At 39.1% G+C, this 15753-nt stretch overlaps 1 protein-coding gene across 1 annotated transcript in view; it reads left to right on the forward strand.

Annotated features, from left to right (window-relative positions):
* Nucleotides 1–3271: 3271 nt before the first annotated feature.
* The window catches only part of LOC111150128 (solute carrier family 5 member 12), a 47282-nt gene continuing 34800 nt past the window's right edge, over nt 3272–15753 (forward strand). Inside the window, exons 1-4 of the mRNA XM_022507503.1 lie at nt 3272–3961; nt 11698–11763; nt 12924–12975; nt 14190–14257. Coding sequence (XP_022363211.1) covers nt 3623–3961; nt 11698–11763; nt 12924–12975; nt 14190–14257 — 525 coding nt within the window. The 5' untranslated portion in view covers nt 3272–3622. The remainder of the gene's footprint in view (nt 3962–11697; nt 11764–12923; nt 12976–14189; nt 14258–15753) is intronic.

Raw genomic sequence — 15753 nt, forward strand, 5'->3', positions numbered from 1 at the left:
TATGGCATTATGCACCTAAAAGATGCCAAGAGAATAGATATTAAATGTTCTCACCCCCGACTCCCCCAAAAGGGTAATTATGGGAAATGATGCAGTCAACTAACCCTTTCACTGTAATCATTTTGCAATATATAAGTGTATCAAATCATCACATTGTATATCTTAATCTTATACAATGTTATAGGTCACTTACATCTCAAGAAAATTGAAAACATTTCAACAGTTTTAACATTTAATATTAATTATTTTCATAGTTAGAGCCCTTTGGTTCTCCTTACACTTGTTTTGAGAAATTATTGCTAGTTTTGAGAAATGTCTCTGCCACCAGACAGATTCTTGTACTGTTTTCTTGTCTTTATATCTATGGCAAGTCTCCAACACTATTCCCCCAGATGTCTAATCTTGCCAGTTCTGTACCCTTTCCTCCCTTTGGTAGCAACATTCTCAGACTCTCTTCCTTTCTCCCATTAGAACTTACTCCAAACAAAGCGCAGAACTATTTTATTATACTAAGGAGACTATTACTGATAACAACTCTAACCTATTAGGCAGCAGGTAATTGGATAATGGATCCTCATTAGGGCAGAATATGTGTGTGTGTGTGTGTGTGTGTGTGTGTGTGTGTGTGTGTGTGTGTTGGGGGGACAGGTGATTACATCTTACCTTCTAACAAGGATTCCCACCTGACATTGAAGAATAAGGTGCAAATATTTGCATTTGGAGCACCTGCAAAAGGATTCAGGAGACGCTGGGATTTCTTCAGATCAAAGAAGTACATTTCCCCTCTCTTCCATGTTAGTATTTATGATATAGGAATGTACCTTCTAATTGATATAGCCATTGGGGCACCTGGCGAGCTTAGTCAGTTAAGCGTCCAACTCTTGACTTTGGCTCAGGTCATGATCCCAGGGACCTGGGATAAAGCCCCTCATCAGGCTCCCCATTCAGCAGGTGGTCTGGTTATCTCTCTCTCCCTCTGCCCCTTCCCCTGTTCTCTCTCTCTCTCATCAATCAATCAATCTTGGAAAAGATAATTGATATAGCCATCAAATGTGCTGGTTCTGTTGTTTTCCCTGTAAAGTTACGAATAAGTTGATTCTATGTCTTGTAATCCTCATGAATCTTGCATAGAGTGGGTTTCACTAGAAAGAAGGAAAAAGTTGAAGATATTGAATGCTACAAAAGGAACAAAAAATTTTTTAATGGAAAATAACTGAGAACTAAATTAAGAAATTGATGCAGTGCCTTATAGTCATCAAAATAATGAAAGCAAGGAATATTTTATTATGAGAGGTATGAAGTTTCCTTCACATACCAAACCATTAGCCACTCTGCTTCCCCACAATTTTGAAATCTAAGAGGAATGGAAGTTATGTAGATAATACTTTTTCTTGACAGTGGTTCATTAAAACCAGCAGTACTCATGGACTGATCAGCAGCAAGCTTCTGGTATTTAACCCTGGAACCTCATAGATATAATGATAATGTTTTGAACAAATAATGACCTGACCAGAACAAGTTGTTCACATGCCTTGTGGATTGAATATTAACATTTAGTTGGTGTTAATGTTAAAGTATAAGGTAGTCAAGTCTCTGAAAGTCAGAGATCTGATTTCCTGTTAAGACCGTTACAAACAAAACCCCATTATATAATTAGAATACCACATGACAAAAATAATTGAAAGCTTAGGTTAAAATAAAAATATTAAAGGCCTAGTTTCCTATTAACACAGATCATACTAAGTCTGCAAATTTAGAGGAGAAATTTTAACAACAGGACACAGCCCCTGGCAGAGTCTTTAGTTATTTAGTCTATAGTTATTCATAACTAGAAGTATATTTTGGCCATCAGAGCTTCCTGTGGCCTAATTCAAATCCATGGACCAAAGTAGGGTGTGAAGACAGTATCCAGAGGAAACAAATAATCAAAGATATGTTCAGTTAACCAGATGTCAAAAGGAAAATTAGAATTTCCTTTGATAAAAATGTTCCTGGTTTTGGAAATATTGAATAATTTATATTTTCTTCTTTAGCTTTGTTGATTATTTCCATATTTTCTTTTTTTTTAAGATTTTTTATTTATTTATTTGAGAGAGAGAGAGAGAGCACAGGATGGGGTGCAGAGGCAGAGGGAGAAGCAGACTCCTCGCTCAGTAGGGAGCCCGATGCAGGGCTCAATTCCATCCTAGGACCCTGAAATCATGACCTGAGCTGAAGGCAGACTTTTAATCAACTGAGCCACTTGGGCACCCAATTTCCTTATTTTCTACAATGGCTACTATTTCTTGATCACTATGGACCAAGTCTTGAGCCTCTATCTTCCAGAGGCTGGTCATGTACAACAGCTGACTGACTCATACGGACACACATATAGGTCCTTTAAAATACTTGAGGATACTCTCAGAGGTCAAATTGAGCACCATGGGATGCTGATTCCCACAGGATCTGGGGTACAGAGAGCAGGTATGAGTCAGGGAAGGCTCCACAGAGCAAAAGAGACAGGAACTAGATCTTGTGGAATAATCAGGTTTTGTAGAGCTAGGTCTCAGGGAAGACCAAGAAAGAGAAGTATGAGCAATAGAGAACAATTGAGAAATTGTCCCCCAAAGGCTCAGTGTGGTACTTCAGGACAATGGACAGTCTAACAAAAGCAGAAACAGGAATCTGTAACTGGATTTTCACCTTTCTTTTCTCGTTTGTCCTAGTACTCACTCTGACTTAGCCTCTGAGTGCAAGTGTTATGAATGTCGAAACAAAGGAAAGACAGAGAGTTAAAACAGAGGACTACAAATGGTTTATTAATTATTGGTGAATCCATTTCCTGAGTCGAGAGAGAATCAACTATTATGTTCAGAAGTGCTCTGCTCTAAACACCAGTAACAGCCAATGAGGTAGATATTAGTAACTGTCATTTTATAGATCAGGGAAAAAGAGGGTAGAAAGTTAGAAACACTTAAAAACTTTAATAACCTGTTAAGGTCTTATTACCTCCATGTTCCAGCTGAAGCTCAGAAAGGTTAAATGATTTGCCAACAATTCCACAGCTTGCTTACAACTGAGCCAACTTGAGCAAAGGTTTCCTTTGCTCCTTTCCTTCCACAACCACAGCCTCAGAAAATTACAGGTATCCCCCCCGCACCTTACTCAGGAGAAGACACCCCTGAGGGTGATGTTGCATATTGCAGATTGCATTTCACTAATTAAAAATGCTGAGATGGTCAACTTGAATCACTTCCATTTTTTCCCCCAGTAATGTTTAACCTTAAATCAAAAAAAAAAAAAAAAATCTAGAAGATAAAAGAGCATGTTATCTGGAAGTCCATTCCACCCCCATGGTTATTAATTTCAGAACACATCTGAATTCCTTCTCTGGGGAACAGACAGCTCCTGGCCGGGTCAGATTTCAGGTTCTCATCTGTTTCTACCAATGCCACTACCAGAATCTTCTTTGTAGTCAACCTCTGAAGTCTTCCCTGAGTACAACTTGGTGTCTGAAGATCCAGTCAAGTGTCTGTGGTCATCAGTCTCTTCACAAAATCACAGTCTCCTCTCTTGGCAAATCAATAACTGCCCTTAGCTTTGCTTTTGGAAACAACTTCTCCCCGGGATCTTACTTCCCAGCATGGAGACAAAGAGCTTCGCAGTTTGGGATTATGTTGTATTTGCAGCCCTCTTTGTCATTTCCTCTGGAATTGGGGTGTTCTTTGCTATTAAGGAGAGGAAAAAGGCAACTTCAAGGGAGTTCCTTGTTGGGGGAAGGCAAATGAGCTTTGGTCCTGTAGCGTTGTCCCTAACAGCCAGCTTCATGTCAGCTGTCACTGTCCTGGGGGCTCCCTCTGAGGTGTACCGCTTTGGGGCATCTTTTGTACTCTTCTTTATTGCATATGCATTTGTCATCATCCTCACGTCAGAGCTCTATCTCCCCGTGTTCTACAGATCTGGCATCACCAGCACTTACGAGGTAAGACAACTCTTCTCTTCTTCTTCATTTTGGAAAGAGTTGCTATTTTCTCTACACTTGGACATCCCCCCCCCCCATAATAGTATACATTGTCTTAATAACACGTGGTAGTTGAAGAATGCATTTATTTTCAGGATGATTATGCATCATGGTAAAAACACATTTCGTTCTTATTGGAAAAGCTTATCTTTGCACACGCAGAACTGTTTTTCCACCTGTAGAATGAAAATATGGAGCCAATCCCACAAGGCTATCTCACCGATTAAATGAGAACCTATCTACAAACACCTAATGCATTGTCTGACTTGCAGGAGAGTCTCAATGAAAGAGAGCTGAAGTTATTATTTGTATTATGCGTGTCAGTCTTCTGAAAAGCATGCAGAACATACACTGTAAATATCATCATGTTCCAGATAAGAAAACTGAAATTGACATAAATGGCTTCATCAAGATTGTATACTAGATAAGGTCTAATGAGAACCCATTTCATCTTTATCCCTTTCCGTCACATAGTAGAGCTGAGTATTTTAATATAGGTTATTTCTATCAGTGGAGAAATGGTAAAGTTTTTAAGAGATTAAAGTTTTAATGGGGGGAGGAGTTGCTAAATGATACAAATATGGGGATTATATTGAGGAAAACAAAATGAGGCAGTGGTCTTTTGATTTTGCAATAATTCTCAAGAAAAATAACATGTTAAAAATTGAGTTCGCATGTCCAGTGTTTAAGCATGATCATATATCAGTTTCTATGAGAAATGTTTGTATTTTCCTAATTCAACACCATCCCTACCAAGTCACAGCAGAGGACTCTTAACATACCTCTTTTTTTTTTTTTTTAATTCTGTTAACTAAATGATTATAAAGGATTACTCTGGACCTTAAAAACCACTTTGGCAAATGAATACTTTACAGCAGGTTTTAAAACTTGTGATTCTGCAGGTAATCATAATCAAACATCCAACCTCAAACTCCTCTCCCCACCAAAAGTAGGCAATCGGAATTAGGTCATGCAACAGCTACTCTCTGGGATGTAGTTCAAGAGGAAACGAGTCAATTTATGATTAGTCCTAAAATATATATATGCACATATCCTTGAGGCTCATTAGTGTACTTCTGAAAACATAAATATATCCCAGGTTTTTCCATTCAGCTAATAAGGTGTGACTCCCACAGACTTTGCAAACTTTTTTAAAATTTAATTTAATTTTATTTTATTTTCAGTGTTCCAAAATTCATTGTTTATGCACCACACCCAGTGCTCCATGCAATACGTGCCCTCTTTAATACCCACCACCACTGCTAACATTTTAAGAAAGAATTGCCTCAGTGACTGCTAGAGAGGGGAGACAGAGAGAGAAGGAGAGGAGACAGAAAATGGGAGTTTGATTTCAAAGCCCATTGCTTAATAATAGGTTGTCTTTGTGCAAGTTACCTAATGTTTATCAGCTCTGGTTTCCACGCAGAAAATAATCCCTCCCTTCTTTCATAAAGAGTTAGTTAAGTATGAAAAAGCTTTTTAAATTACTAAAAAAAAAAACAAAAAAAAAACCCACCTAAATGTGGAAAATCATCTTTACAACTAACTAATTCAATATCCCATTTAATACTCATTAAACACTACTATGTTCCGGGCACACTCCAGGCCCTGGAGATGAAGCATTGAACAAAACCTCTGCTCTCACAGAGCTTACTTGATAGCAGTAATGATCAATAAACACACTATATAAGACAGTCATAATAGAAAAGTGTTTGCTATTTGTGTGCTGAGCACCTCTCTAGCTCTTTTACATGATCAAATCATTTGGCCTTCAAATAACCTTTTTCGATAGATTCTGTTATTATCATTCGCATTTAACAGACGAGAAGCATGAGGCACATAGAGTTCGGTAACTTGCTAGCAAGTGGCCGTGTTTCAAACATGGACCATCTAATTTTAGAGATGGCATGCTGAATCACAGTGCTATCCTGCCCTACTAAGTACAGTAGGGAATAAGTAAATAGGATAATGTAGAATGCAGGAGCTCTGCTTTGGGCGGAGAATGTCAACAATTCATATGGGGTGGTTAAGTGAGACTTCAGTGAGAATTGAATTGACATTGAATTGGGGACCCAGAGAAAGCAAGCAATTGCACCATGGGAGGGAAGACCATCCCAAGCTAAAGTAATCACAGATGCAAAGGCCCTAAAAGGGGAGAGTGATTAGCATGTGTGAAGGACAGCAAAGAAATCATTATGCTTGGAGAAGAGTGAGCCAAGGGGAGAAAGGGGAGAGTTGAGATCAAAGAGGTGGGGGAGGGAGGACAAAAACAAAAAGAGGTCGGGGAGCCTCACTCCATGGAGTAGCAGTTCTTGTATATATGGGGGTCAGACACAGGGGGCCTTGAATATTCATGAGGTAATTTGGTTGTCACAATGAGTGGGGGACACTACTGGAGTTTAAGGGGCATGAGCAGGGGCACCAGGTGTCTTACAGTATATAAGACGTATATATATATGATGGATAATTGTACCACCATATGCTTAGTGATTTTTAAATGCCCTCATGTTCAAAACCTACAGCAAATAGAAATTAGTAGTACTTTGCTACATAATAATGTTTACTTTTTTAAAAAGATTTTATTTATCTGACACAGAGAGAGAGACCACAAGTAGGCAGAGAGGCAAGCAGAGTCGGGGAAGGGGGGAGCAGACTCCCTGCTGAGCAGAGAGCCCGATGTGGGGCTGGATCCCAGGACCCTGAGATCATGACCTGAGCTGAAGGCAGAGGCTTAACCCACTGAGCCACCCAGGCGCCCAATAATGTTAACTTTTTAAAAAAGAAGCTGTACACACGCACTATAAATTAGTCTATTTCCCCCAAATTAAAATGGAATAAAAACATTGTCTTGAGGTTACTGAAACTTTAGTCACTGAGCAATCTCTTCCAGATGTGTTACTCAATACCCAGGTCATTGTAACTGGTTTTAGTAAAGTGGTTCAGTTACTGCATCCAACCCATTGCAAATATGTAGCTGAGGAGATGTGAGATTGCCTTTTAACTATTAAGTTAATACAGTTATAAGAAATGTTAGGGTTTCATTGAATTTAATTTTTAAATTTTGTTGCCCTCTACATATTTTTAATTTTTAGTACCCTAATGGTAAGAACTTCAGATCGTGTAAAGTACATAAGGGGAGATTTGGGGACTGCCTTTTGCTTTATGAGAATTGGCAAATGGCACAAGGATTAAAAGCATGGCCTCTTGAGTATCTGGCTTGCTATGCTAGCACTGCCACCCACCAGTGGCATGACTGGGAAAATTGCTTAACTTCACCATGCCTGATTTGCACATATGTGGAGTAGTGATAATAAAAGCACCTCTCTCCCCAGATGTCTGTGAAGAGTAATTGGGGTGTTACGTGCAAATACTTTTAACCGAATCTGACAAATGGTAAATGCCACATAAGGGTTTTGTATTTTTCTTTATTATTATTGTTGTTCCTGTGGTTACGGTCCCCAAGTTTATACCACTCGAGCTCTTTATAGAAGCTTGAATGTATTGTTTCTTTTTTCATTCTCCATTCCCTGTTACCCATTCACAGATATCCTTTCCAGAGTCTTTTGAAGTACCAAGGACTGGAAGAGGTTGTGTCTATTTCTCTAGTCCTTGAATCTGGGATGACCTTGTGACAGAATGTGGCAGAAGGGATTTGTAAATTTGGAGCCTAGGCCTCATGAGGTATATAGGTATATATTCCATAGGCCTTTGCCCTATGGAATGCTGTCCTGGTACTGCTGTGTCAGGAAGCTGGGCTACCGGGTCCATCTTCTGGAGGAGGAGCGGACACACAGAGGAGAAGAGAGGCACCCCAGCCAACAGCCAACTCAACCAGCAGATGGGTGAATGAGGCCACGTGGACCTTCTCACCCTGCTGACCTTCCAGCAGATCGCAGTCTCATGAGAGCCCTGAGGAAACAAGTCGAGAACTAACCCAGCCAATCTGCAAAATTATGAAATATATAAAATTCTTTTTTACATTTTTTTATTGTTAATATATTTTTATTTAAAAGATTGTATTTATTTATTTTTGAATTTTATTTTATTTTATTTTATTGTTTAAATTAAGGTATAGTTGATTAAGTCCTTTGTTTTTAAGCCAGTGAGTTTTGGGATAAGTATTTTACAGTAATAGCCAAATGATTAAAATGCTTTGATATATAGTGGGATTTCAACACCAAGCTGTGCCATCCGTGTGATTTTATCACTAGTTGGCCCCATGTCAAAGCATGAAGGATTGTTCTCACCGTCACGTCATAGATTAGGCTCAGCTCATTTGCAGTGTCATACAGTTTCATGATCTCCACTTGGATGGCTTGTCATTAGTTATTGCCTTCTTTCTCTGAGCACACGCTAATAAATCTAGTCTGTTTTTATTCACCCATAGCACTCATTTATAGACTAGTGTCTGCCTGCCTTCTCATTTTTCTTGGACTTCTTAAACTAAACGTCTTCTGAATTACTTACATCTCTTTAATCCAACCTTTTACATTGCAATAATGCACAGGCTACTACATTTTTAAGTATCATCTTTTATCATGGTTTCTAAGCTTTATAGATGACATACTGTGGAAGGTTAGTTTCTTTCCTTTTAATTCTCCTTTAAATTACATTTATGGTGTTGTAGTAATTATATTCAAGCTTTCAAAAATTAGATGTGTATAAGATGTCACTATTGAATGTTATTTCAGCATAGTAAATGATGCTACAAAATGTTTTACTCCAAGATGGGTATTCAGGGTCTGAGAGGGTTTGAACCAATGTTATGAAGCCTTTGAGGTCATGGCAAAGGATTGTTGTGTACTCTCTGTGAGATGGGTCATGACAGCGTTTGGGCAGAGGAGTGACATGACGTGATTTGGATCTGGAGTGTTGCTCTAGCTGGATGTTGGCAGTGAGTCTGGGGATTTCTGCTCTAGCAGGGGGTCTAGTTAGGAGGCTCTTGCTGTAGTTCAGGCAAGAGCTGATGGTGTTGCAGGGGCAACAGAAGAAATAATGTAAGTGGCTTATTTTTGAAAGTGGGCACCAGGATTCTTGTATGAAGTAGATGTGGGGAGTGAGAGAAAGAGAGGAATAAAGAAGGGATCCGTTTATTTGGGTTTGAACCAATATGAGAAGTCAGAACCATTTAATTATTCACTAAGATGGAAAAGAATGTGGCTCTATCCAGGTCTGCAGTTTTGAAAATAATCAAATACAAAGATGGGGAGCATTACCTGTGCAATTTTTCAAAAGCAGGTATGAAGCATGCGACTCTTCAGCTGGACTTCCATTTTTACTTTCGACTGTAGCGATAGATAAATACACATCAAAAAGGACCATTGAATGAGGGAGGGAGTAATTGAAAGGCTGGGTAAACATGTTCTTTCAGACGGATTATAATGCCGTTGAAATTATCTCTCATTTCATGGATGAGAAACCAAAGGCTTAGGTCACAGTAAGATAGTGGCAAAGCTCAAACTAGAATTCAGGGAGTCTTACTTCTGAGCCACTTCTTCTTCTCCTTCCTCTTCTTCTTCTTCTTCTTCTTCTTCTTCTTCTTCTTCTTCTTCTTTTTTCCAACATACCTTTTTCTCCTTACTAACTTCCCAGTTGGACTGAATTGGCTGAATTTAGTGGAACTAAATGGCAATGTTAAAACCCTTACTTAACTGTGTGCAGATTCCAATAGCAGTCCCCTTAATGTCTTTCCATTTTTCAGGAATAATTTCCCCCTTGCTTTCCCAAACTTCAGGTGCCTCCCAGCCCCAAAGCCAATACTGAATTATTTTGGGGATTGGTTACAACATTTCTCCACTCTTGGTACCAAGTTTTATATCACTTATATACTGCTATGTAACATATCACCCCAAAATAAATGTCTTAGAACAACAATTTTATTTGCTTACAGTTCTGTGGGTCTGCAGTTTGGTCTGGGCTCACTAGGAGTCCAGTAAAACAGTGAGGTTCTTCTCTTGATCTCACTGAGACTTTGCATAGGACTGCCATCAACTAAGGTGTTAGCTAGTGGCTCATAGGTCCAAGGGAACTGAGATGAGACAGCCTGTCTCTATCACACGTGGTTGCATACTCCAGCAGGCTATCTTGAGTTCTCTTATGTCACGGGGAACAAAAAGTCCCCATCAGCAGGACACACCCTTTTACATAAGCATTTTTAAAGTCACCAATTGCATTCTATTTGGTTTATGTTCCCCCTAAAGGAAACCCTGAATGCAAGTCATTTTGCAGGAAGCAATTTCATTTAACATTGGTAGGCAAATGACAGTTAAAATAAATATGGAAGGAAATGAAGCCAATAAAATGTGTGTTTTGGAGCAGGTTGCTACTGTGAGCAATTGAGGTTCAATCTTACTGGGGACTTCAGGAAGACATACAGATCATGTCCCAGGGGGTCTTTCCCGACCAGCAAAGAAGCCAGAATATTTTTTTGTGTAACTCTCTGAATTTCAGCCAAAGATAACACCCCCAGGCATTTCTAGCCTGCCTTGCCAGGGCTGAAACAAAGTCCTTGAGCAGAGGCTCACAGGTGCATTTAAAAGCCATCAGCGTGTATTGGAATCGTGAGTGCCAGTAAGCTGGCATTGCACTCATGGTGACTACTGTGGTCACTAACATCCCACTACATTCTTGTGCTTGTACTTCGCATTATCATTGACTTTGACACTTGAGCCTTAGAAGCACCAATTTTAGAAAAGAAAGCCATCCCTGACCGCAGTAAATGGATCTTTCCAAAGGTGTCTGATTTGAACCTAAGTTTTCAACACCACAAAAGTTTTGCATCATTTTCCATCCTGTGACATCTGAGACTTGTCTCCTTGCTGACCTCCTTACCTCTTTACGAATGTTTTCCTTATATCTGGTGCCCTCAGTCACCCTCTCGCTGGACTAGCTCCAGACTCAGTGTACTGAATCCATCGTCTGAGGAAAGAGGGTCTACAAATAAGATGGTTATTTTCTCAGGGTAGGGGTGGAGCAGGGTAAGAAAAGAAAAGTCTGAGAAGTGCAAAGCATGTGGATTGAAAAGCACACAGTGACTTTATGTGGAGAATAAATAATCGGAGGGACAGTGGTGTGACTTAAGATAGGAAGGTGCAGATCAGACAGTAGAAAGTACCAAGTGTGGGACGTACACTTTGTTTTCAATGATAGACAGTCATTGAAGATCTTAAGAAAAAAAGCAACATGATTAGAGCCTTGGTCTAGGAGAAACATCCATTGATGGAATGGATGGGCGAGGATTGGAATTAGGGACCAGCTGATCCCTCTAATTCCAATAAGAATTATTCCCTAGGCTGCTGCAGTCACCTAGGGAAGAGGGAATACGGGTCTGGGCGAATTCTGGGGGAATGGGATAGAAAAGGCAACAGTGGCTTCCGTGTAGTCCGTAGGAAGACCCCTGAGTAGAAAGTCAGAGGATCTGGATTTTTATTCAAACCATAAAAATTTAAAAATAAAAAGCATTTATCTTCTCTATCATGAGAAGCTTAAGCAAAAATTGATCTTTAATAGAGCTCTGCCATTTCTTGGACTTCGAACAATCTGTATTTTTCTGGTTCTCTTGAGTATATATGGCATAAATCACATTATGCATCCAAAGCACTAAACATAAAAGAATACAAGAAAAAAGAACCTTCTTAGCAGCTCTTATGTAAATAATTTACTGACTCTTTGCTTGTCCTTCTCTCTGTTCTTCCTAGTACTTACAACTGCGATTCAATAAACCAGTACGCTTCGCGGCCACTGTCATCTACATTGTGCAGACGGTAAGGGGGAAGGTCTGCTACCGATGTGGAAAGTGTGGGGTGACAAGATATGGGTTTATTTACTCCAGGGGGGGCAATGAATGCAACTAAAGGACAAACCTAGCACTAAGAAGAAACTACTTTCTTCCGAGGATAGCACTTTCGAGATATGTGATTACAGTGAAAGTTATCCACATTGCACAGACCCTGCGTATTCATCCAAATAATAAATAAAAAACAAATGTATATCATAAACCACAAAGGAAAAAATAGCATTAAAAACTTTTATTTCTCTTGTACAAGTTACTTTGGCTATGAAATGGTCCAGTAATTAGTTTTTCACCAGTTAACTGCGTTGAACCAGAAATGCTCGTCTTGCTGAAAATCATTTTAAGACAATACTCCCATTCTCCCCTTCTGGACTCCTCTTCTGCTTCCTAGGCTCTTGGTGCCTTCATGCTGTCCCACAGGGTTGGTATGCTTCCTACAACTCATGAAGTACTCTCTGCTGGAAAATGACCTTCTTCCCTTTCTTAAAACTCCCACTCACTGACTGAGGGATTTAAGAGAGAGAAAAGGAGGAGAGCAGTGCTCCCTGAGCAGCTCCTATAATTTTGCCTCCTAAAACCCTCACGTGACCTCTAAATGATGAATTCCCATTTAAAATAAAAATGGGACTGCACCTACTTCCTTCAGCATAGTGGCTGCAACCCTGGGAGTCCCAAGATGTACGCAGGAATTAGATCACCCATGTCAGTCTTCACTGTGCTGTACTCTCTCCACTCTAAAATCTCTGTTTCGGCAGCGTGCTGAAATGAGGGTGGGTCATTGTGACGCAGGCATGGGGGCAGGGGTGGGTAGAGAAAGGCTGAACCAAAGCCCTTACCTTGACTTGAACCGTATCTTTGTTTCCTTCAGAAATGCATCAGATCTAGCCATCAAGTCTCAAAATTCACAGCAGTCTTAAAAGTCCAATGCTCTTCCCCCATAAAATGCTGATGATCCCCTTTGCACACTAATGACAGTAGTCAATGATTTCAAGATTAGAGTGGTTGCCAATGACAGGTTTAAGGACCACGATAAGGGAAATTCCTCTCTGAGGTCAATAAGGAAGCTTTGAGGCAGCTTTCCATTCCATGTCCCTTTTCACACTGTTCACCTCACTCTTGCTTCCCCACCAGATTCTCTACACAGGAGTGGTGGTGTATGCACCTGCACTGGCGCTCAATCAAGGTGAGTTACTGATACTCCCCTGTATACTTTCCATCTTTTGTATGCTTACATTCTCACCTTGAGAAATATACCTCCGTCCTGCTGGGGAGACATTCCCATGGTTAGGGGGCTCTGGTTACTGTAGTCATTACAATAGAGAGCTCCAAAAATCAAACATTGAAAATAGCACTGGGTGTTATATGTAACTGATTAATCACTAAATTCTACTCCTGAAACTAATAATATGTTATAGGTTAACTAACTTGAATTTAAATAAAATCTAAAAAAAGAAGAGAGAGAAAAAAAGGCAAATAATTAGTTACTTGATTTGCCCACAAGTTTTCAAACACCCAGTGTGATTGTCATTTGTTTGTTTGTTTGTTCTGTTTTTTAATCACTGAAGTGACGGCAGCTTGGTATTGCATACACACAACCACTAAAGACGTTTATAATGTATGATCCCGTCTCAGGGATTTTATGAAGTCAATAATCTAAGCACAAGAGTAAAAGGTACTCATAGTAATTTTTTTAAAACTTATGCTTGACGGGGCGCCTGGGTGGCTCAGTGGGTTAAGCCGCTGCCTTCGGCTCAGGTCATGGTCTCGGGGTCCTGGGATCGAGTCCCGCATCGGGCTCTCTGCTCGGCCAAGAGCCTGCTTCTCTCTCTCTCTCTCTCTCTCTCTCTCTGTCTGCCTCTCTGCCTACTTGTGATCTCTGTCAAATAAATAAATAAAATATTAAAAAACAAAACAAAACAAAACAAAACTTATGCTTGACCTTTTTTTGAGGGAATAGAATCCTAGAAACAAGAATTTTAAAAAGATTAAAATAAACTTCATAATAATACCTATAATATTAGAAGTCTTCAATATTCAACTTAATCATGTTGTGTGCTTTATCGAGACATATTTATTCATGGCTGATGTTTAGGTGGTTTCAAAGTCCTCAGACTAACTTTGTTAAGAAAAAGCAAACAAACAGTTGGTGCAAAGACCAGAAGCTACAGAGTTTTAGGAGGAAAGGTTTGGCTTTTAACATTACCTAAAAATTATAGACTGAGTTAAGTATAACACTGTAATAAAATAATTTTTAACAGAGGTGAATATAATAAGGGAAAATTCTAATTTGATTTCCGTTGACCCCACTGACAAAAATATTGTGACTTCTTTCTCATAAACCTTGCTCTTCTACTTTTCTCAGAGAAACTTCTTTTAATGTTTTTTCTTCTTTTCTAGTGACTGGGTTTGATCTCTGGGGCTCTGTGTTTGCAACAGGAATTGTTTGCACATTCTACTGTACCCTGGTATGTATCCAGCTGTGAAGAAGTATTTAACACCATCTCCCTAATATGGGATAAGGGCAAATCTCTGGCAACCAGGGCATCTAATTATAACAGAAATTGCTATTCCAAAATTAAATAGAAATTTGCTAGCTTCTCTGTCACAGTTTCCTGAGGAAGGCGCTGTTCTTTTATTTAAAATTCTTTCACTGCCATTAGCAGAATTGGGTTCTGGTCTCCTTTGAGAAAGCCATGGCAAAGAAAAGATTTCATGAAAGAAATCCCTCCTTGCTCAGAGGATAAGGGACCATATGCGACTGCCAAGAAAACAATGTTCTTGTTAACGGTAATTATGAACCATAAGTAGCATACACTTATAGCTGTCTAGTGATTGAGAAATGCACGATGCATGTATGAATGATAAAGGATGGCTGGTATTTTATAAACTTGAGGATTCCACAGCTTGTTGTTGTTTCTTATTTATGCATAAGCTTGGATTACAGTAACATTTGGTTTAACATATGCTCAGTTTTTCATCAAGGAATCTGAGTGCCATTGGCAACATATTTATATAATTGTTAATATCAGTTTAGTTCAGCAAACATTCATTGAGCATATATTATTTATCATGCTTTGCAATGGGAAGCTTTATTCTTCTGAATCATTGGCACCCATATACAGAGGCTGTAAATAACCAGTTAAAAATATAACACTGGTTTTCAGAAAGCTGAGTTATCTTTCCTCCTCTATAGAGAATAACAAAGTAATCCTATATTATCATAGAGCAGACCATCTAGATATTTTGGCATTGTGTGCATATCAGAGACTCTTTGAACTAAATCATGAAATATACAACTTAAAAATGTCCTTATCTCTCTTTTTCGTACACGCAATTCCCACCATCTCTTTTGCACTACAGAATGTTTTCTATTTTTTTTTTCCTCCGTTCCATTCTCACTACCATAGCTTTATTCCAGACACACATCTCTTACGTAGGTTAAAAATAAGCTCCTGCTCCTTATATGTCTGGCCATATCTGACAGGATGACTAGACACATTGCCAGGGACATTGCCAGGCTTCTTAGCAACAATAACGGAAGGCAGAAACAATGAAATAATATCTTCAAAGCATTGATGGAAAACAATTGTCAACCTAAAATTGTGTTTTCAGCAATACTAACTTTTAGGAATGGTCAAGAACCAAGAGAATTTACCACTAATCTATTTTTTTCTGAGAAAAATCCAGAGGAGTACTGTGGGAAGAAGGAAAATGATCCTGTTTTGGATAGAAGAAATAATGATAAGAAAATAAGAATAGTGAACATTTAGTAAGTCTAGTCAAACAATTTTTGGTGCTTGATGATTAAAAAATAATTTTAGGGGTACCTGGGTGGCTCAGTGGGTACCTAAATAACTTTAGGGGTACCTCAGTGGCTCAAACAATTTTTGGTGCTTAATGATTAAAAAATAATTTTAGGGGTACCTGGGTGGCTCAGTGGGTACCTAAATAACTTTAGGGG

Source organism: Enhydra lutris, unplaced genomic scaffold (assembly GCF_002288905.1).
Source record: "Enhydra lutris kenyoni isolate GAN:26980312 unplaced genomic scaffold, ASM228890v2 scaffoldscaffold22, whole genome shotgun sequence".
Taxonomy (NCBI): domain Eukaryota; kingdom Metazoa; phylum Chordata; class Mammalia; order Carnivora; family Mustelidae; genus Enhydra; species Enhydra lutris.